We start from the raw sequence: 21,789 nt of genomic DNA, 5'->3' as shown, positions 1-21,789 counted from the left end.
GAGTTCTTTTTGTGTCTGTGTGGCCCTAGAATGGCCCTGACCTTCACATGAGGCACTCCTCCTTCTGGGCGGGGCTGGCTCTGGGCTCCCAGCTCTCTGCTGGACACCAGGCTTGTGTCATCCCAGGGGAGCAGGGGACCATCTCTAGAGGATCTCCCACCCCCATTCACCTGCCAAAGCAGCAAATGTTTCCAAGAGAAGTAGGTATCTCAATGGTCTTGGCCTTATTTATCTAAAGTGGAGATGCTGGAGGTGTCCCAAATCAATCATGCAGGACTCTGCCATGACCCCTAAACTCCAGGAAACAGAGACCAGAGGAGGTAAAGAGCCAAATGCAGAGCCACAGTTTATTCACTCTGCCAACTGCCCATCTGGCCAGCGGAGCAGCTTCCGATCTGAGGGCCCTTGCACAGCCCCTGGGAGAAGGCACTGTAATAGCAGGTGAAGGGGGCTGACCAAGCCTCAGCAACACTGGAAACACTGGCCCCGAAACATAGCAGCCTAGAGTATCAGGGGCAGGGTGCCAGAGCCTCCCCACTACAGGTTGGGGTGCCAGCCTGGCCGCTATTTTAGGGGAGCTGGTTAGGGAAGAGGGAACATCCTGTCAGCCCTCCCAACTCCATTCAGAGCAGAGCTACCCCTCAGAGTAGCTGGGGCCTCACTTGTCAAAGTGGTCCAGGGGATAGTGCTCCCCATAGGTCTGCAGATGCTGGGCCAGAGACTCCTGCTGCTTACGGAGCTGGGCAGGCATCTCCTGGTACACATCAGAGAACAGCAGGTTGGGGTTGGGCTTTAGCTTCCGCTCGGCCTGCGCAAAGGCTTCCATCACCTGGGAGAACATGAGAGGGTAGCAGACAGCCAACCACCCCCCCCACCCTGCCCCCTCCCTGTGGAACCTCAGCCACCAGTTAACCACTGAGCTGTGTTCCCATCCGGACAGCAGCAGTGATGCTAACACCCCAGATACTAGCAGCTCCATCCCCAGCAGGGACTGGCTGCTATGCTGAGTCTGTGGATTCCTTCCTTTAGCATCTCAGTAGCCCTAAGTTGCAGGCAACTTCAAGATGAGGAACAAGGGCATAGAAAAGAGAAGGGACTTGCCCGCAAGGAAGTAGCTGGACAGAGCCAGGACCAAGATGCACAACTTGCTGCCTCTAGGCAGGAGACTCCTCTGCCACACAGGGACTAAGTCCCTTATCCTCCAACCACCTTGTCCAGTGGGCACCCAGTGATAAGTAGTGTGCAGAGAATTTGCCCAAGATGCAGAGCAAGGATGCAGCCGAGGTGACCTGACCCAGGCAGCCTGGCTTCACAAGCCACATTTGGGGACAATGCTGAGTTACCTGAGCTAGTCTGACAACTCCAGATCCCGGTACCCACATCCTCCCAGGGTTCTCCCCAGGTAACAGCCCCTCCAGCATATGCCCTACCATCTTCCGAGATTGCTTCCGCCAGGTCTTCTCTTGGTCCTCATCCCACCAGCCGTGGCTCACCAGGTAGTGCCTCAGCCGTGAGATAGGATGGTCCTGCTTGTCCCAGTAATTAACCTCATCCACCGAGCGGTATGCCGAGCTGTCATCACTGGTGCTGTGGTGCCCAATCCTGCCCAGAGGGAGAGGGCATACACGGGTCAGCTTGGAGACGCTGAAGTCAGGGTCAGGATGGCGGGAGGAGTGCCAGGAAGGAAGAGGTGGAAATGGAGCAAAGACAAGGAAGGGGATACAATACAGGGTGATGAGGCCATGTCTGGGGGGTGGCGACACAAGAGAGGGATACAGACAGTGGCTATCAGAGCTATGAGCGCAGGGACAGACAGAAGCAGGCACCTGTAGGTCATGGCTTCGATGAGGAAGGGCTGGTTCTCTGCCACAGCCCGCCGCCGGGCCTCCTTGGTGGCATTGTACACAGCGAACACGTCATTGCCATCCACACGGATGGACATGATGCCATACCCAGGGCCTCGGGCTGCTGCAGGGGCAGAGAGGAGACTGGTCAGGTCTAACGACTCAGATGAAGAAATGCATGACAGGGGAATGAGCGGGGAGAGCGGGAACAAGACCAGAGCAAGGAAGCGGGGAGAGCAAGACAGTTCCCTGTACACTGCCTCCTCTGACCATCCCGGTCACAGATGCTACTGGAAGAGAATGGGGGCCCTTACCGATGCCATCCCCGCGGTACTGCTCATAGGTGGGTGTGGAGATGGCATAGCCATTGTTCCTGCAGAAGAAGATGATGGGGCACTCAAGGGTGGCAGCGAAGTTGAAGCCAGCATGGGCATCCCCCTCGCTGGCTGCCCCCTCACCAAAATAACAGATGACAATCCTGTTGGCATTGGCCCGCTTGGCCGCGTAGGCCGCCCCCACAGCTGCAGGGAAAGGAGAGGGTGGTGAGCAGGAGCACGCACGCGCACGCACGCGCACGCGCGCGCACACACACACACACACACACACACACACACACACCCTTTCTGTCACCCCCCAGCTGGGGCTTGGGCTCACGCTGGCCTTCACCAGGCACTAAGGGAAAACCCCGAGCCTGCCCATCCCAGTCTTCTCCTTACTCAACCCAGAGCAGACGCCTGGGGCCGAGCACACACTCAAGCACACACACACTTCCTTTGAGGTCCCCGTCCTGCTCCCTCCTTCACCCCCTCCCAGCCTGTACTTTTACATCACCTTCCATGATCCGTCCCCGACTATCTCGGCTTCCCTGTTCCCTGTGAGATGCACTGTCCCTTATACACTCCAGATGCTACCCCTTTACCCTATTTCCCGCCTGTCTCTTCCAGCCCAACATTAGTACCAGCAAGGCCAAAGTTGTGTCTTTTGTTCACTGCACCTACAGTGCCACTTGTCACAAAGCAGGGGCTCTATCCACTGCCAAATTAGGGACTCGGTGGGCACAAAAATGGAAGGTTAGACCAGGGGCAGCCTTTGGAAACCCTACTCACCTTGGCTTGTGGCCACCTCCTGAGAGAACACTTGCCACCCTCCTCCCAGGGGGCTAGAACTGCCTGCTGTTCACCAGGTCACAAAGCTGAAGTGCCACAGCTGTGAAGCCTGTGGAAGCACCTAGCTGCCCTGGCTGGACCCTGACCAGGCTGCAGGCCCCACAGGCAGCAAGAGGAGTCCAATTCCTCGGTCTCTGCCGCACTGTGTGGGCACAGGTCTGGGCCTCCACGGAGCTGCTTCCTGAGCATTCCCCATAAGAGGCTCAGGAAACTTAGGTTGGGCTCTGGGGATCTGCTTGGCTCTGAGGGCTGAGGCTGACAAGGGGCAAGGCGAGAACCCACAGTCTATGACTCAAGTTCCTGCTCTCCTCCTCCCTGACTGCCAGTCACTTCCCTCTGCCTTCAAGTCCCTCTCTTTATAAGGAACATATTTGCCTATAAAGTAGGTAATAAACTTTACTCCCATGGCCATGGAGTGTCCTATTAGACAAGGAAACAAAATGCAAGCACCACGCCTGGACCCTGGTGACACTCTGCCCATGCTGGCCCTTTGAGCAGGCAGGGGGGCAGGTAGGAGTCTAGGAAATGGGGTGTTGTCCATCTGGCTCATGGCTGCTGAACAGGGTAGGCACAACACCAGGGCACTCCTCTGAAGGATTCTGAACAAGAACTATTTTCTAAGTCCAGAGCTTACATCAGGTTCTAGGTGGTGCCCACCCAGAAAAGCTGGGCCCCGCACAGGGTGTGACATAGGTCTTTGTGCATGAGGCTCAGGGCACGCATCCTTACCCTGAGGGATCTGTGTGGCCAGCGGAGAGGAGATGGTGACAAAGTGGCGCTCCTTGCAGCCGTAGTGGACAGGCATCTGGCGGCCCTTGCCTGGATCACTCATGTTGCCGTAGCACTGGGCCATGAACAGCTCCAGGGGGTAGTCCCGGTACATCAGCACACCTGGTGGGACAGGCAGTGTGAGCCTGGAGGGTGGTGCCTGACAGGGAGGGGTCAGACCAACCCTGGGGGTGACCCAGCATGAGCCCCTACTGCCTGGGGCTTCTGTACAAAAAGCGCCAGACAACAGCAGGGGAGGCAAACTTGGGTGCTCATGGGAATCCCAATGGGACCACATGTACGAACTGCCAGGCAGACTGGAAAGAAAGCACAGGCGTGTCTCAAGAGAGAAGCCAAGGTTCAGATCAGACAATCTAGGTTTCCAAAGGTGGCAGAAATTCAGGGGCCGGGGATTTAGCTCAGTGGTTTTGCTGCCTGCTGCGCAAGCGCAAGGACCCAAGTTCAATCCCCCGTACCAAAAAAAAAAAAAAAGAAAAAGAAATTCAGCCTGGTGCTGGGGAGCGGACCCAGGGCCTCAGGTGTAGGAAGCATGCTCTGTATATCACCAAGCTAGAGCCCCAGCTGCATACCCTCTTCTCCTTCCCTCTTTTCGTTCTTCTATCATCTTTCCTTTCTCTTTCTTAATAAGAAACTGAGATTTTTAACAAGTATTTTTACTTGTTTTGTTTTTGGTATCGGAGATCGAACTCGGGACCTTGCGCTTGTGAGGCAGGCGCTGGAACCACTGAGCTAAATCCCCGGCCCTTTAAAAAGTATTTTTGCCAGGTGTGGTGGTAGATGCCTATAATCTCAACACACAGGAGGCTGAGGCAGGAGAATCACCATGATTTTGAGGCCAGCCTAGATGACATAGTGAGTTTGAGGCCAGCCTGGACTATATAGCGAGACCTGCCTCAAAACAAAAAAAGTATTTTCAACTAATTCAGTAATTTTAAGTAAAGGCCATCAATTAATCCTTCTGCCCAAGGAAATATTCTACTTGCTTACAGCAACAAAACTCTTTCTTCAAACAAAACCCCTGGTGAATGCCAGCTCATTACCAGGGAACCACCCTGGCAGAAGGAGACCTGTCTGCCAAGACAGAGGGTAGGAGGGGTCTGTGGTTGTCATAGGACCAGCTGGGACCTTCCGCCCCCCCTCAAGGGGTACTGCACAGACTGCACACCCACACCTCGGAACAGGGCTGGGGACCGGCCATGCCCACGGCCTCCTCTAAGGGCATGAGCTCACACAGAGCTGTTTCTAAACACTTTCACTGCTGAACGCTTCCTTCAGATGAAAACTTAATGGGGCCAAACACATAACATGTCACATGTCCTCCCCAAATGACAACTGCAAACATGTCGTCAGTGCTGATCTGCCCATTCTTCTTATAGTAACTTGGTGACCCCTCATAACATTCCTGTGTGGCAGGCAGGAGCCGTCTTCCAGCTAGAGGAGCAAACCCAGATCACAGTTCACACATAGCCAGCTCCACAGAGCCACTAAGTGGCAGGGGAGGGAGGTGATCAAACGCAAAACACACAATTCAACAGTGTGCCTGGGAAAGGCAAGGGACATATCCCTCCTTATCAACTAAGGGGAGTACAGAGACACTGACACGGGCTGCTCAGGGCTGCTTGGAGAGCCAGCTCTGAAATTACACTCTTCTTTACATTTCAGTTAGGATCAAGCATACCTTCGAGGTTCACTTTTGGTACACTTCATTAGTTACCTTCTGTCACATGCCTTTGATTAAGCATAATACAAATTCACACACTATGTGGCCACACTACATAGAAAACACTACAAGAAGAGATGCACAGGTAGGAGGGGAAAGGGAGCCTTGTGGAGAGCCAGAGGCCCTGCAAGCAGTCCCAGAAGATATAGGTATCAGGCCACCTCAAAATGTGGTTCTAGGTGCTCCCACATGAAAATCACTGGGCAGGAGACAGGAGACATTAAAAATACAGGCTCTCAACTGGGAGTGGTGGTACATGCCTTTATCCCTGAACTCAGGAGGCTGAGGCAGGGTTGTGCATTCAAGGCCAGACTGGACACCTCAGCAAGATCCTGTCTCAAAAAACCATAAACAAACAAAGCTAGCCGGGGATTTAGCTCAGTGGTTTAGCTGCCTGCTGCTCAAGCGCAAGGACACAAGTTCGATCCCTGGTACCAAACAAAACAAAACCAAACCAAAAAACCCATAAACAAACAAAGCTGACATGGCTGCACATCCTCATAATCCAGGAACTCTGGGAAGCTCAGGCCGGAGGATCACAAGTTCAAGCCCAGCCTGGGCACCTTAGCAACTGAGCAAGACTCTGTCTCAAAATCTAAAAAATTAGAAAAGGGCTGGGGGGTGTAGCTCAGTTCAAATGCCCTGGGTTCAATCCTCAGTAACCACAAAAAAAATTACAAAACAGCGCCAGGGATTTGGCTCAGTGGTTCCACAGCCTGCCTCGAAAGTGCAAGGTCCTGAGTTCGATCTCCGGTACCAAAAAAAATTAAAAATTAAAAAACAAGAGTCTTGGGGCTGGGGTTCAGTGGCAGAGCATTTACCTAGCAGGCACAAGGCCCTGGCTTTTTTTTTTTTAAGAAAACACACACACACACACACACACACACACACACACATCTGTCTGTCTCAGGCCCAGCACCCAGGTGGTTCTGACTTGCACCAGGAAACTGCAGGTCCTGTGGGAACCACTGCTTTGGCTCGATATCTGCTACCTCATCACAGTCCTCACCAAACGCCACTCCCTGCTGCTGCCCCAGTCAGAGCTCCACATATGGCCCTGGAAGGCAGCCAGGGTGGCAAGCAGCAAGGGTTACTGCTGGGTCAGACTGCCATGAGGAGGACTCCGTGCCAGACCTCAGAAGGCCCATAGCTGGGCCCTATGACCTCACTGCTGACTCAGGCAGCCTACCTGGCCCTCACAGCTAACAGGGATGCTGCCTCTCATGGCCGGGGAGGTGCCTCCGAGGCCACACAATCCAGGCCAGCCCTTACTCCAGTGTGCCTACACCATGGCCAGGGACAGGACAGAACCTCCGACACAGCTGGGAACTTAGCGCAGATAGCACCTTGGCCTTCCACAGCTCAGTGAGGTTGGCTGTTGCTAAGACCATAATTCCTCCCATGTCACTGAGGGAGGTGGCCTCACCTCTTCACAGCCCCTGCAGCTGCCCAGTGTCTGGCAGCTTGGTTCTTGCTGCTAAAATGCTGAGCCTCAAATACCATAGGCCATTTGTCCTACCCTAGGCCAGGGGTGGGGGGATCTGAGCAGAGCAGGCAGCCCAGGAGACTGGAATGCCCAGCTGATCTAGGCAGGACTTGATGGCCTTTTTGCGCTGCAGCATTCCCTACCAGAGCTGTCCCCAGGAGAGGCCCAACCTCAACACAGACCTCCGACTGTGAGGGCTCACCCTTTGCTGTGCCCTGTGCCCTGTGCTGATGGCTTTGTACCAACAGTCCTGTGACTCCTCCCAACAGGTGTCTGGGATAACCACCCCCATAATCAAGATAGAGGCACCACATGGTGAAGGAACCTGCTGGAGATGGTGCAGAGCCTCAGAGGATCAAGATTTATCTCACCACACACAGCTGCTGACCTCCAGGACAGCTCAGTAGCAGAACCCCCACACCAGCAACCCCAAAGCACCCCACTTACTGATTCTTGGGCTCAGCCTCCAGCCTCAGGTACTAATCAGTGCTCTGTGAGCTCCTCAGCCCCTCTGCTCCTCCTTCTCACCGACCTAGCTCCCCAGGTGGACTGGCCAACCCCCCATCATGCACGGCACTCAGGATCCTCCCACCTGATTTTGCTCCCTGGAGGTACCAGCACCTGAAGAGAGACTGGGGAAGCCCTGCACTGGGCACGAGGTGTCCACACCACATGCCACACCACGTCCAGGCCTGAGCTCACTGCAGCTTTCCGCAACCCTCAACACAGCTACTTGATCTCCATTCCTCCTTTGGAGATGAGAAAATGGTGGCTCGGAGAAGAGTGGTGACCTGCCCTGAATGTGACAACTGGTAACAAGCCGTTCCCAGCAAAGTCTAGGCCTGTGGGGGAGGCTTGTCTCTCCCAAATCTCATCGCTGGCCTGTCATGCTATGAAAGCTCCTTCTCTGGTTTCTCAGGCCCATGTGGCCTTGTGCTACTCCCAGAAGAGCCCTCCCGAGCAGAAGTGTGGGCCAAACCCCAGTAGACGTACCTGCCTCCCGGTACTGGCCAAACACCAGGTCTGTGCTGTCTAGGGCAGCTGCACTGCCCACATGCGTCCCCTCCTCTCCATAGTTGGTCATGTAGAAGGAGATCCGGCCCTGGGGGTGGAGGGGGACAGAGGCCCGTGCTTGGTTATGCTGGCCAATGACAGGCCACACGAATCCTGCTCAACTTCTGGGAACTCCGTGATCAGCGGTCCTCCTGTTGGCTGGCCCTGCTCAGTTTTGTGGGACTCCTGCATCGGTGGAGGTCAGAGCCAATGACTGCGTGTCCAAGCCAAGAGCCCAAAGGAAGGACTCGCTCACCACTGCTGGGCATCAGGGAGAACTGCCTAAGCTGAACTAAGATGGGTGGGCGGAGGGTTCCAGGCACAGAAACAATGGGACCATGAGGCTGGAAGGGCTGGGGCAGAAATGGGGGGAGGGGAGGTGGGAGGCCAAGGTGGCAACCGAGTAATGGGGAAATGATACAGTTGGATGACTGACTGTTCTGCATGGAGCAGTGCGGCCACACCATGTTTAGAAACCTCTTAGGCTGCCACGTGGGAACGAACAGAGGCGATGGGGGTGACTAGTGAACCAGGAGATGGGGCAGCGGCATAGCCTAGGAGCTAGAGAGGCAGGGCAGAGGCTAATGGATGAGTCCTCAAAAACTGAGTTAGCATTGCCTGGGCAGCTGCACAGGTGGCCAGGCTAGCTCCCTTCTCCGGGCCCCTCAGCCCTAGAGCCTGGGAAAGACAGTCAGGTTCATGGCCTCCCTTGCAGCCAGAGGCAGCCAGGGGCAGCCAGGGGCAGTTCTGGCCAGTGGCTTCTGGAAAAGGGGGATCACTGCTGGCACCACCCCTGCCTCTACCTCCTTCTTCCTGCCTCACCTGGAGCCACGACGCCTGGACCTGTGGCAGCCGTTCTGTGAACAAGAGGCAACAAAGCATAGTACAAAGCCAACTTGGTGACTGCGATGAAGCAGAAAGAGGAAGGGTCTGGGTGCCTGATGGTGCTGCTAACAGCTGACTGACTTCTAAAGCGACACCTAGACAGGGAATGAAGAGAAAGGGAGGCAAGGGGAGGATCGGGAAGGGGATGAGACATAGGTTGCCAGTTTGTGTGAAGAGTCCTGCCCATCGCTGAGAAATTAACTAGGGGTAGAAGAGCAGGTCTGGGATGGAGAGGCCGAGGTCAGGTTTAGACAGGCTGTTTGCTGTGGGGTTTCAGGGCAAGATGCCAAGTAAGTGTTGGGCTCCAAAGATTAGTCTAATTGGAGAGCTGGGGAACCCCTGGCATGCAGTGGAAATGAGGTCACCCCCGAGAATGTGTAATGTGGGACACAATGAACCCAGGGCACCCCTGAAGGATACCCCCAGCCAGGCCCTCTGGGCTCAGCAGTGCCCTCCTCAATGCTCTCCATGGGCCTGGCTTCTCAACTGCTAGGGAAAACCAATGAAGTGCTTTCCTCTAATTGGGGAGCCAGTTAGAAGATAACTGACTTGCAGTGTCAGGTGAGTGGGCAGACACGGGCTCTGGAGGTCAGCGTGGGGAGGAGCTGCACGTGGGCCAAGGAAACAGAGCTTGGGCTTGGGGCAGGCGACTGGCTCCCTACTCAGTGTCCTACCCCTCCTCCTCTCTGTTAGATCTTATTCCACCACAGGCAGCAACTGCCCAGCCTGAAAGAATCCATTCCCATGGGCCGTGGATTTAACTCAGTGGCATCATGCTTGCCCCCGCAAGCGCAAGGTCGTGAGTTCAATCCCTGGTACCCTGGCAGCAAGTGGGGACACCAAAGAAATGTAAGCAGATATCATTGAGTGGGATGCTCTAAAAGTTCCTATGAAAGTGACGGTGGGGAGAGAGCTGTCTCTACCTTCCTTCTACTTGCTGCCTGGAATGAGATGGGATGGAAGGAGCTCCCATGACTGTTTGGACAATGAGGTGAGCTTGAAGGGAGAAGCCAACCCTCTGGACAGCAGATCAGAGCAATGAAAGGAGACCAGTAGCCACCAGCATCGTGCCACCAGACCAACCCCACCCCATCTATTCCTGATTTCCTTTATCCGAGAGGACAAATGATTCACATGCTAAGCTACTGCTCCTGGTTTTTCTTTGTTGAAGGTTTTTCTTTGGAGTAGGGAGGTTTGGCACTCACAGGTAAACATAATCCTAGCAGGATACACTGTACCATATGCTGGGTGAACTAGGATGAACAAACTGACCTTTCTCCATGTTAGCCGATGGACAAGGGGACTCGTGCTAGCTCAAACAAAATTCTCACCTTGACCCTATAGAGTGGGTACTGTTATTAACCCTTTTTAAAAGTTTATTGGGCCGGGGATTTAGCTCAGTGGTTTCACCGCCTGCTATGCAAGCGCAAAGACCCGAGTTTGATCCCCGGTACCAAAAAAAAAAAGTTTATTTATTTACTTTGTGGTGCTGAAGTTTGGAGCCAGGGCCCTGCACAAGCTGGCAAGCACTCTACCTCTGAGCTACATCCTCAGCTATTAGCCCCATATTTAAACAAAGTGCAAAAACTGAGGCAAAGACAAGAACACTCTCCTGCCTTGGGTACGACTGTACCCAAGTGTGTCAGATCAAAAGGCCTGCTGGTGCAGGTGAGGCAGGGCCAGGAATCCGTGTGTTCAGGAGTGGCCTGGCCCCAAGGCTGTGGACAGGGGAGTAAAGGACAGAATGAGAAGGTGTGATCAGAAGGGCAAGACTCGATCCTGTGAACATTCAGAGCCCAGAGAAGTTTCTGGGCTGAGTAAGGCTACCACCCTTCCTTGTGGAACCCACATGTGGTGTTCTTGTGAATGGTAAGTCTGATGCTGGCTGCCTCCCTGCACCAGAGCTGTCCTCTGGCCCCATGGGCCTCATGCACCAGTCTGCAGCGCGATTCCCCAGGGCCTGGCACAAAGGCAGATGCCCAAGCCCACCCTGCTTCAGCCCAGTGGGAGTGGTGGACAGCTGAGGGCCTGCCTGCCCGACACTCTACCCTTTTTCTGTCAGGACCCCTCTCCATCATATCTGTGCAGCCCAGGAGGGATGGACTCCACTCCTCTCCTCCTTGGTTCCTGGAGGTAGCCATATTGGCAGGCCTGGTCAGCCAGTCACAGTGACTGGTTTGGGACAGGGTCTGGGACCAAAGCTTGGCCAATGAAGACCAGCCCTAGGGCTTCTGTTGGAACATGAGAGAATCCTCTTTCCCCTGCCAAGTGGAAAGGACAATAATTGTGAGTCTGGTAGGGCTGTAATAAATAATAATAGCTAATGTATATTGAGAACAGGCTAAATGCCCATTTCACTGTCCCTAATGCCATTACAAATGCTACCATCAATCTTCATGGCAAGCTCATGAGCCAGGTATAGACAGGGAAATGGAAGCATCGAGAGGTTAAGCAATTTTCTCAGGGACACAGAGCTAGCAAAGAGTAGAACTAAGACTGTGACTAAGAGTTTCACTCTAGACTCTGACCCCCAGGCCCTTTTCCTCTGTGACCTCTCCCTGAGCCTAGAGCTGCCACCAAAAAATGAAGGAGGCCAAGACAAAAGAGAAAAGGGACAGAGAGAAATTGGTCTGATAACATCTTTGAGCTCCCTGGGTCCAGCTGTGCCTGCAAACAGTCATGCAGACTTGCAGCTGAGTCAATACATTTCCTCTTTGTAGGCAGTGGTCTGACTTGGTCTTTGTCCACTGATACTAACACTTCTGAGGGTCACAGCACATTTGATATGGGCCTAGAGCGGTCCCTGGCCCCTGCAGAAAGCATAGTGGGTCCCTGCCTCTTAGGACTGTGAGCTCCTGAGAGAAGAGCAGTCAAGTCTTCCTCTGCCTGCCCTCTCCCTGCCCTCTCCCTGCACAGTGAGCTGGGTCCATCTTTTGTCCTTGGGCCAGACATCTCCCATGGTCTTCTTCCAAACCCAAGAGAACCGAGAAGAACTTGAAGGATCCTCCAAAAGAATCTCCCCTCCTTTCTCTTCTTTAGGAGTTATCCTTTGGCCCATGCAGAGGTAGGGAACCTGAGGTAATTCCTACCCGGTCCCCACCCACCTGCCGCTGGGACTCATAGAGGATGCGGTCCATGGTGTTGAGCAGTGTCATGCTCCTGTAGAACTTCAGCACCTTCTCCTGGGGAAGCTACAAACAGAGACGCAGGTATAACAACTGGGACCAGGAGGGAGACAGGGAAGGGACAGGGGTGAGGTGGGGTGGGGTAGAGGTAGGGGAGCAGCCTCACATGAGGGTCCTCGCTGGGGTTGATGATCTGGCCTTGGCGGTCCATGACTCGGTAGATGGGGATCCCGGAGATGACATTGGGCTGGATGAACTCGAGCTTGTCTATGAACTCTGCGGAGGCCCCTGGGAACTGGGGTTTGTCATCCAGGGAGGAGAAGGCCTGCTGCTGCTGCCTGTGGGATTGCTGGGGAGGTGGCAGAGGGGTGCCCGTGTCAGGAGCACTGCTGAGGTCCCAGGTGGGCCCACCCTGGCAGCCAGCACAGTGGGTGAGCTTCGTGGCCCGAAGAGACTCCAGGGCCTGGCACACCACCATGGATACAGGGTCTGTTCTGCCATGTTCTCCACCTCAGGCAAGTTACTACAATGTTGGGTCTCAGTTTTCTCATTTGTAAATTGGAATGAAACAGGGATACCTCACAGCAGGAAAGCGTGGCCACAGCATGCACAAGGCCCTGGGTTTGATCTCCAGCACCAAAACAAAACAAAAAACCCGTAATATCTACCCCACAGAGCTGGTGCAAAGATTAAGTAATTAAGTTGCAGGTAGCTCCAGAACCGGTGGCTATTATTATCACAGGCCCAAACTCTTCACCCTGGCATGGTCTCCCATTCTGCGGCAGGCAGAGTTCCCCCAGTACCATACTCCCAGGAGGCCATCCAAGACAGCTGAAGGGTGCTCACTTTGGCAGCACATATACCAAGAGAGTTTAAGGCTTTGAGCTCTTTGTTTTTTTCCGTACCAGGGCTCAAACTCAGGACCTTGTGCTTAAGAGGCAGGCAGTGGAATCACTGAGCTACATCCCTGGCCCTAAGGCTTTGAGTCCTACGGGGCAGACTGCCTGGCTCAAATCTCTTTCTGGGTGACAAGGCAAAGTGACTTCCCCTCTTCCTGTGCGTCCTCATCTGTCAAATGGATAACACCCTGTAGAAATGTGAGGTTTATAGGAGACCACGTGTTTAAGGTCATCAGCAGTGGAGCTGTTCACCTTATAGAAAATGTGCAATCATGCTGGCTGTGAAGACTCCTACCACCACATCTCCACTCTTGTTTCCTTACATTAAGGTCTCCTCTCCCATAACCCAGCAAACTGCTACACATGCTCCAGCGCCCTCTCCACTAACAAGCCCAGAATGACTCATTCAACAAATATTTGCACACCTTTATGTCCAGCCCTGTGCAGGTTTCTGGGAATCTAAGACATCTGTCCTTGTTGCTAACAGGGAAAACAGGTGCTGACCAAACAAGGATATGGGTGATTCATTCTACCCCACGGTAGAGTAGAAAGCACGTAAGGCTTCTCAGAGGAAGTGGCATGAGGGTGAGCCCTGCGGGATAAGTAGGAGTCAGGAAAGGAGAGTTCCAAGGGGATGGAATATGCAAAAGACAAGAAGAGATGGCCTGAGGACGTAGCTCAGCTCAGTGAGGCACATGCATGTGCTTCTCCACAAAAAAGAGAGAAAAAAAGAAAACTTCCTTTACTCAGATATGGTGGCACACCATACCTATAATCCCAGCACTCTGGGAGGCTGAGGCAGGAGGATCACAAGTTGGGCCCCAGCCTGGGCAACTTAGTGAGACACTGTCTCAAAATAAAAAACAAAAAAATGGCTGGGGATGGAACTCAAGAGTGAAGGCCCCTTAGCTCAAATCCCAGTACCTTAAAAAAAACAAACAAACAAAAAAAGGAATGATTTGTCCTTCAGGAAAACTGAAGGAGCTGAGTGTGGGGGAGCACTGTGAGAACACCACAGGGCCTCAGCCTCAGAAACTAAGCTTGGCCAGGAAAGCCCAGGAGACCCTGGGGAAGCCTAACGCTCAGCAGGTGGCCCAGTGAGACAAGCACCAGGCCCCACTCTGTGCACACAGCTTTACTAAGTCCTCAGAGCATCCAAGAGGCGGGACTGTTTGCCACTCCCTGTAAGATGAGGAAATTGAGGTGTGGGCAGGTAAAACAGCCTGCACCAGGCCACAAATCTTGTAAAAAAAGCTATGTCATGATTGGGTTTCTAACTTGGCAGGGCTGGGATTTTGTCCTCAAAACCCATGCCCCGAACCACAGCTGCCACGGCTGACCCAATTCTCCCACATCTGCGTCTCGTTTTCCCACCACTCCCGGGATTTCTTTCAGGTCAGCAGTTGTGGCTTTGCCTCCACAGTGGGCGCTAAAGAAGGAACTCACATGTGGGGGCTCACGTGTGGCGCCCTCCCTTTTAATTGCAGTGAAGAAGCTGCCAAGGTGCCAGTGGGGCGGCGTGTTCTGTGTGCACGATTATCTACGTTTGTAGCTGTGGGGAAATTACACTGCCCGTGGCAGGGCAGGTTCAGGCCTGACACCCTGGCAGACGTGGCTTTCCTTTGCCAGGAAAAAGCAGCCAGCCCCTTGCAGCACCCCTCTCCCCCTTCCTGGCACAGCCGGACCTTTATATCTACCCAGAGGATTCTTTTGTTCTGGGTCTATCTCCCACACACAGCACAGGTTCCAAGAAGGTAGGGCTGCATCCAGGTTGGCTTATACAACAAGCACTCCACAGGTAATTACCCAACGAAAGGATAAATGAGTGGTCCGGTTGAGTGGCTCTGGAGTCAGAGTGATCTGGATTCCCATTTCTGAGCTCACTACGTGGCTCTCTGCAAACACTTAAGTCTCTGTCAATTTCCTCAAGGGCAAAAACGCTGCTGAGAGCTGTGGGCAAAGTTCCTGGGATGAAACATGCACGAGGTTCAGTGCAGGCCAGGAGCAGACTATCTGCTTAAAAATTGTTAGGAGAGAGGAAAACAAACCTAGGAACGTTAGAAAACAGAAAAGGGCTGGGGCTGGGGATTTAGCTCAGTGGCACCGCTCCTGCCTTGCAAGTGTCCTGAGTTCAATCCCGGTACCAAAAAAAAAGCAATAGAAAATGGAAAAGGGGATGGAGCATACCTTGGGAAGAAGATGGGGAAAAGTAGGTTGAAGAGGAACAGCTGGCTACACTTTTTTTTTTTTTTTTTTTGGCGGTGCTGGGGACTGAACCTAGGGCCTTCTGCACGCTAGGCAAGCACTCTCTGAGCCCACCCCACATTTTTTTTTTTTTTTTTTTTGGGACAAGATCTCACTAAATTGTTCAGGCTGGCCCTGAATTTGGCAATCCTCCGGCCTCAACCTCCTGAGTAGCTCAGATTACAGGTGTGTGCCACTGCATGTGGCTTAAAAGTGAATTTCAATACCAGATCGTGGCCCCTGCACATATTCCAGAGGGAGAAACTAAGGCAGAGGGGGAACATTATGCCAACAGAATGGGCCTGCAGGCTGAAGTCTGGGGAGGGACGTTAAGAGGGTAAGAGAGGGGTTGGCGGGGGGGGGGGGGGGGCTCAGAAGGGCTGATAACAGGCCATGGCAGGTCCGCTGGCCTCTACAGGCTGGAATGCTGCCTTCAGGGAACCACAGCGCACCCCTGACACTGGAGCTGGGCCCAGATCCTGCCACCTTCCTTTCTGGAGCCTGTGCAGGTGAAGGTCATCCCGCTCCCTAGGTCACTGGCTGGATTCAACCAGCCATGCAAAGGACTGGGCCTGCCAAGGGCTCCATTATGGCAGGGGTGGTAAAATGCCTTTGAGGGAGGATATGACTCCACCCATTTTTTTCCTTCAGCTTTTGGTGGTGAGGCTGACCTGGTGGACTTGAGGCTACACAGATTTACACAAAGCCTTGAAGCCACAAAGAAGCATGGCTTACTCCTGCTGGTGGCTTGGGTCTACCCAACAGGTTTGGGATGGCCCCTGAGGTGCCATTCCCTCTGACACAGTTCAGGCACAACTTCAAGCCCCGGGAGCACACAACACACTTCAAGTCATCTCTGCCTAACCACCCCCAGGTGAAGTGCCTCGATCAACAAAGGTGGATCAGAGGCTCAGAGGGCCCAGGCAAGCTGCCCAAGGCCAGCGAGATCACAAGTGCTGTCTTCCTCTGAAACCAGGCAGCCTGACCAAAGCTGCCCCAGGAAGCGGGGAAAAGGTCAGGTCCATAGAGGGGTGGCTTTGTGCGTGGGCCAGGTATGTAACTCCAAGGCCTCTCTATTGAGGACAGCTGAGCCCACCCAAACTGGCTCTGTCTCTGCTCAAAGACAGCAGAGAGCTGGGCCTTATTCTGGGCCTCAGGGACCAAGGAGCTTTAGCAGCACTCAGCTCCCCCCAGGAACCATAGGTGTAAGCCCGGAGGGAGGTATTTCATTGTTTCTCTCATTCAGTCAAGACCAAAGCACAGACACCCTCCCTGGGGAAAAACAGCTGCTCCCAATGCTTAAGCCCTGACTTACTGAGGGCTAGAATATGCAGTAAGTGCTCCATAAGAACCACTTTTTTTAACCTTCATTAACGTTCTCTAAGGGAGATACTACTACTGTCTTTTTTTGGGGACAGGATTTCACTATGCAGTTCAGGCTGGCCTTGAACTCACTATGTAACCCAGGCTGGCCTCGAACTCACTGTGATCCTCCTGCCTCAGCCTCCCAAGTGTTAGGATTACAGATGTGCACCACTATACCTGGCTTGGTTACTTTTACTGTCTTATAGACGGAGACCTGGTGTTGGGGTCTAGAAAGCTGCTATGAGAAGCAGCAGGTTGGCCTTCATCTGAAAGATCACATATCTACAAAGGCCTCCAGGTGGGTGGAGGTGTGTACATTCAATTAAATAAAAACTACATGAGGCCACTGTTTGGGGCTAGGCTCCTGCAGTAGGCCCTAACAGACTAGACTAGTGGTGGCGAACCTATGGCATGTGTGCCACAGCGCACTGTATCACTGAACGCTCTAATAGGTTCACCATCACTGGACTAGACTAAAAATCAAAACGGAGTTTTTAAGTTCCCCGTGACCAAACCAAAACTAAATTGTTATCTGACCATCTGAAAAAATCAGGACGAGAGAGAGAGAGAGAGAGAGAGAGAGAGAGAGAGAGAGAGAGAACATCAAATTTCCCCAATGGACCAGTTTTGAGCAGCATAATAGTAAAGTCCTCTCTCCTTTAATCCCTATCAGTCTTTAATCCTTACGAAAAACATAACCCAAAAGAACCTAGTATGAAGTCATCAGTTATTTTCCTATTGTTCTGTCTCACTACAAGTTACAAGGAAAGTAATTTTGAAACCAGTCTTGTGGAACATTTCCTTGTTTCTGCTTTTTTCGGCCTTTTTCTCTTCTATAAAACCAACCTCCTCTGCTAGGCTTATTGAAACACACTGTTTCATGGAATGAAGTGTTACTCTATTCTAGAATGACAAATTAAGTCAATTAAGGGCCCCCAAACAGTGGGGAGTTGGCCCAGTGGCAGAATGCTGCCTGGCATTATGGTTTCTATCTCCATGTCCCACTAAAGCCTCATGAGCTCATGGGCGGGCCCTTTGGAAGGTGACTAGATTATAAGGGCATTGTCGCTGTCTTGCTGTTAGGAGGTGGGGCCTGGTTGGAAGATGTGGGTCACTGTTAGTATGACCTGGAAGTTTATATCTCCCTTCTTGGTCCCTCCATTAATTCTGTCTGCTTCCTGTCCACCATGCCAAGAGCAGCTTTCCTCTGCCATGCTCTCTGCCTTGGAGCTGCTGACTATGGATTGAAACCTCTACAAACTGTAAACCAAAATAAACCTCTCCTCCTTTAATTTGCTGATGTTGGGTATTTTGTCCCAGCAACAAGGGAAGTGATTAAGACACCTGGTAGCCACAAGGACCTTGGTTCCATCCTCAGCACCACACAAAAAAAGATGGCCTGTAGGGTTGCACTGAAGACAGAGAAGGGCACCTCTGGGCCCAAGGCCAGTTCTTCCCAAACTAATTTCTATACAATCCCAACAACCTGGCAAGACAGGTTGAGCAGAGGCCGGTGGTACACACCAGGGCTGGGCTGAGCAGGATGCTGCAAGACTGAAACCTAAGCCCACCCTCCTCATGGTACCCTGGAAAAAGCTGGGCTCTGAGTTCAGAGTGTGACATTCAGAACTTACATCTCAGAGCCTCAGTTTTCCCACCCATAACAGGAAGGTACTACGGACTGTGTAGTGTGGCTATTTTATTTTTTGGTACCAGGGATTGAACTGAAGACCTTGCGCTTGCAAGGCAGGCACAGTGCTGCTGAGCTAAAGCCCCAGCCCAGTGTGGCTATTTTAAGTAAAATAATGAATGTGAGCCTCATTATGTGAAAAAAGAAGCCAGATTTCTTAAGACATTAGCCAAAAGGGAGAAGAATGCCTATAATGAGATCAGTAATGACCACCTCTATTCATCCACAATACGCAATGGGCACCTACCACTTGGAATGCTGCACAGGTCACTCAAGCCCTGCAGCCCTGGATGGGCCACCCAGAACAGCTGGGCTGGAAAAATATTGTCACTGATCATGATTACAGACCAAGCTCTAACTGCTCCCTTACTTTCACTCCACAAGCTAGGATCAAAAAAAATGGCTTGGCCGGGCCCAGCCCTGGGATGGTGGCTGCAAAACTGACTAATGACTCCTTGACAATCGACTTTCCTTCCTCCTCTTCTCACTGAGCACTAAAAACATTTTCTATGATAACGAGGAAAGAAGATGACAACCAGGCAGACACCTCAAGAGCAGCAGGGTGTTCAGTGATGGAAGTAGTGAGAGGAGAGGCAAGAGGCCAGGGACAAAGAAAGGCAGCCCAATCCCTCCTAAACCATCTGCCCCCATAATCCACCTCTCCACCTTTCTCAAGACACTACCTCTTTATCTCCACCTGAATAAAACCACAACTTCCAATATGGCAGCCAATGGACACCTGTTATTTAAATTTAAACTCATTATAATTGAATAACATTAAAACTTCAATTCTTTAATCACTCTAATCCACACTTAATATTCATATATGGCTACTGGGGACTGTACTGGACTGCCCAGATATAAAACATGTCCTCTCTCACAGAAAGTTCTATGGGACAAGCAAATCTTTGACTATTACTGCCTCTTCCCTCCATTCAAAAAAAGTAGGAACTTAAGCAAGGCACAATGATTTGAGCCTGTACTTTGGAGGTTGAGGGAGGAGGATTCAAAGCCCAGCCCGAGACCTTTTCTCAAAAAAAAAAAAAAAAGAAAGAAAGAAAGAAAGAAAAAAAAAAGACCAGGAAGTGGCTCAGTGCAAAGATTATGGCTACAATCCCTTGTACTGCAAAAAAACACAAAAAACAATAATACATAAATTTTTCTTTTAAGTACCAGGAATTGAACTCAGGATCTTGCACTTGCCACCCAGGCACTGTGCTGCTGAGCTATATCCCTGGCCTTACATAAATTTTTTGGGGGGGTACAGGGATCAAACTCGGGACCTTGCACTTGCAAGGCAGGCAGCAGCAACACTGAGCTAAATCCCCAGCCTCCCTTACATAAATTTTTTTAAAAGGTAGTGACTCTTTCAAAAATATTAGAACACAAGGCTGGAGAGTGTAGGTGAGCAGTAGAGCACTTGCCTAGCATGTGTGAGTACCTGTGTTCAACCCCCAATACTGCAAAAAAAAATTACAGCAGGTGGGAGAAAGGGAGTGGGTGGGGGGAACAGTGACTAAGAAAGTATAAAATTTTAAATATATTAAAAGTGGAGACTTCTCCCTAAAAGCAATAAATAAATAAAGGAAGAAAGAAAAAGATGGAAGGCAACAGGGAGACTCAGCCAAGCAGCAAACAGATTTAACCACTCACAAGCGACCTTTCCCTAGCCTGCCCCCATTCTGCTCACCTCCGGCCCCACTTGCCCAGCCAATGGGCTCTTGGGACTCAGGTCAACTGTGAGGATCTGATTGTTTTTTTAAAACGAAAACCAAAAAGAACAGCCCAGGAGCAGAAGAGTTCCCTACCCCTACTCTGCTCCTGCAATCCGTCTACATTTACCTGCTTCACACGTCTTCACTCCTAGGCACCCACACTCCACTCCTGGCCCTGTCCTCTTCACTCTCCTCCTACCCAGAGCTTCTTCCCACAAATACTATCTTCCTTGTTTTACAAACAGCCAATCAAAGGGTCAGACACCGGCTTACAAAACCTTGATCTTAATTCTTCTCCAGGTTATTGCCAATCCAGCACACACCCCTCCCCCCAGGTTACCCCCTCTTTTCCAATCTCCAATTTTTGACACTTCTCTCCACCCTACAACAGTAACCAATACTTTTATTGCCTTTATAATGTGCTGGGTCCAGTTCTCAGCACTTTTTGTATTTTCACAACTTTATGAGGTGGCCATTATTAGCATTTTATCGAGGAAAGTGCATTTAGATCCAGAGAGGAGCAAGGTGCAGTCTCTGTCCCGGGGCTCCACAACTGGAAAGTGGCAGAGGAAGGATGTGAATCCACGTGGTTTGGCTTCAAAACCCATCTACTTAACCACTCCAAATCTGGAATTGTAGTTCAAAGCTCTTCTGCTGACCCCTGCTATTCCTGCGCTAAATTGTGTCTTCCAACTAGAATTTTTTTTTAATTTTTTATTTTTTTCTGGTGGAGCTGGGGATCCATTCCAGGGCCGTCCTCACGCTAGGTTACCACTCCACTACTGAGTGACATCACCATCCCTCAACTAGATTAACTTCCCAGCAAGACCAGGCCCTTGGCAGCATCTACCTACACGGTTTTCGACCCTTTTAATAAGAAACAAAGCTTTCTCAAGTGTTTTTAAAAATGTGGGCAAAAAGCCTTGTCTAGACCTCCCTCCCTTTCTCCATTAATTCAATAAACACGTACTGATCATCTCCTCTGTACTATATCCACAACATGAAAAGTCCCTGTCCTGCCTTTCGATCAGGGAAAGATAGGGAATCAGACAAGTATCTTAGGCAATTCATTTTAAAATTGGAAATAGCGGAGGGCGGAGGACCTAGCTCAGTGGCACCGCGCCCGTCTCGCAAGCGCAGTCTTGAGTTCGATCCCCGGTACCAGAAAAAAAAAACAAAAACCAAAAAAAACCTGGAAACAGCGGAAAGTAGCAAAGAAATGCAGAGCCCATAAAAGCCTGTAACAGGGACCTATCTCTCCTTTCTCTTTCCACGGGACTTTTTTACTGAGAAAAGTGTACCCTTACTAAGTCAGTGCCATTCACCGATCCCTGAGGGAAAGTCTCCCCGTTCTGATCCTTCAAGGGGCCTCCGCTGTGGGAAGGGCGGCAACGAATAAGGAACCCCCAATTCACACTCCAAGCTGTCTCCCTTTCCTCTCCTTCCCTATAGTGTCTTCTCCCACCGGTCTCCGAGTCCTTTTCCCATTCGTGACTTCACACCCTAGAAGGGACCTCCCACAATTTACAGATCAGCCTTACGTCCTCGTTTCCACTAAGGGAGAAATCTCTAGGAGCCCGGTACTCACAGATCTAGCCAACCCCCGAACCCCAGGCCGCCGCAGCAGTAGGAGGGCAGCCTGGGCCAGGCTTTGCCTCCAGACGCTCGCCGCGGAGACCGCTGCCGCCATCTTGGCTACAAATCACTCAGCGTTCCGCCCCTCTCCTGGACTAGCCTGGGGACTGCCTCCTCTTGAGCCTGATTCAAATGCTCACACAACTCTGACATCAATGCACCTGCTTCCGATC

The 21,789-nt window shown here is 51.9% G+C and overlaps 1 protein-coding gene across 3 annotated transcripts; it reads right to left on the bottom strand.

Annotated features, from left to right (window-relative positions):
- Positions 1–321: 321 nt before the first annotated feature.
- On the bottom strand, positions 322–21,722 carry Bckdha (branched chain keto acid dehydrogenase E1 subunit alpha). Of its 3 annotated transcripts, XM_004872998.3 has the most exons (9): positions 21,570–21,722; positions 12,235–12,417; positions 12,048–12,134; positions 7,999–8,107; positions 3,740–3,901; positions 2,159–2,365; positions 1,827–1,968; positions 1,431–1,602; positions 322–829 (listed from the first exon to the last, which is right to left on the bottom strand). In XM_004872998.3, exons 1-9 carry the CDS (start codon positions 21,669–21,671, stop codon positions 659–661), a joined length of 1,335 nt encoding a protein of 444 aa, XP_004873055.1. In that variant the 5' UTR covers positions 21,672–21,722; the 3' UTR covers positions 322–658. The 3 variants fall into 3 exon arrangements, with proteins under 3 accessions (XP_004873055.1, XP_087056890.1, XP_012924077.1); XM_087200764.1 differs by lacking the exon at positions 12,048–12,134; XM_013068623.3 differs by lacking the exons at positions 12,048–12,134; positions 12,235–12,417 and having other exon boundaries at positions 21,570–21,714.
- Between the last annotated feature and the right edge of the window lie 67 nt (positions 21,723–21,789).

Source organism: Heterocephalus glaber, unplaced genomic scaffold, assembly GCF_053883595.1.
Source record: "Heterocephalus glaber isolate CG9 unplaced genomic scaffold, H.glaber_assembly_v1.0 deba00001744, whole genome shotgun sequence".
NCBI classification, from domain to species: domain Eukaryota; kingdom Metazoa; phylum Chordata; class Mammalia; order Rodentia; family Bathyergidae; genus Heterocephalus; species Heterocephalus glaber.
The sequence above is the reverse complement of the archived record's forward strand: the minus strand, read 5'-3'. Positions and strand labels throughout refer to the sequence as shown.

Bases quoted from the DNA above. Each gene is read 5' to 3' on its own strand.
- Bckdha (XM_004872998.3), bottom strand. From the start codon at position 21,671: ATGGCGGCAGCGGTCTCCGCGGCGAGCGTCTGGAGGCAAAGCCTGGCC. The intron at 2,366-3,739 runs GTAAGGATGCGT...CTTTCCCTGCAG, and splicing joins GGCCACACAGATCCCTCAGG to CTGTGGGGGCGGCCTACGCG. The intron at 1,969-2,158 runs GTAAGGGCCCCC...CTGCCCCTGCAG, and splicing joins GTACCGCGGGGATGGCATCG to CAGCCCGAGGCCCTGGGTAT.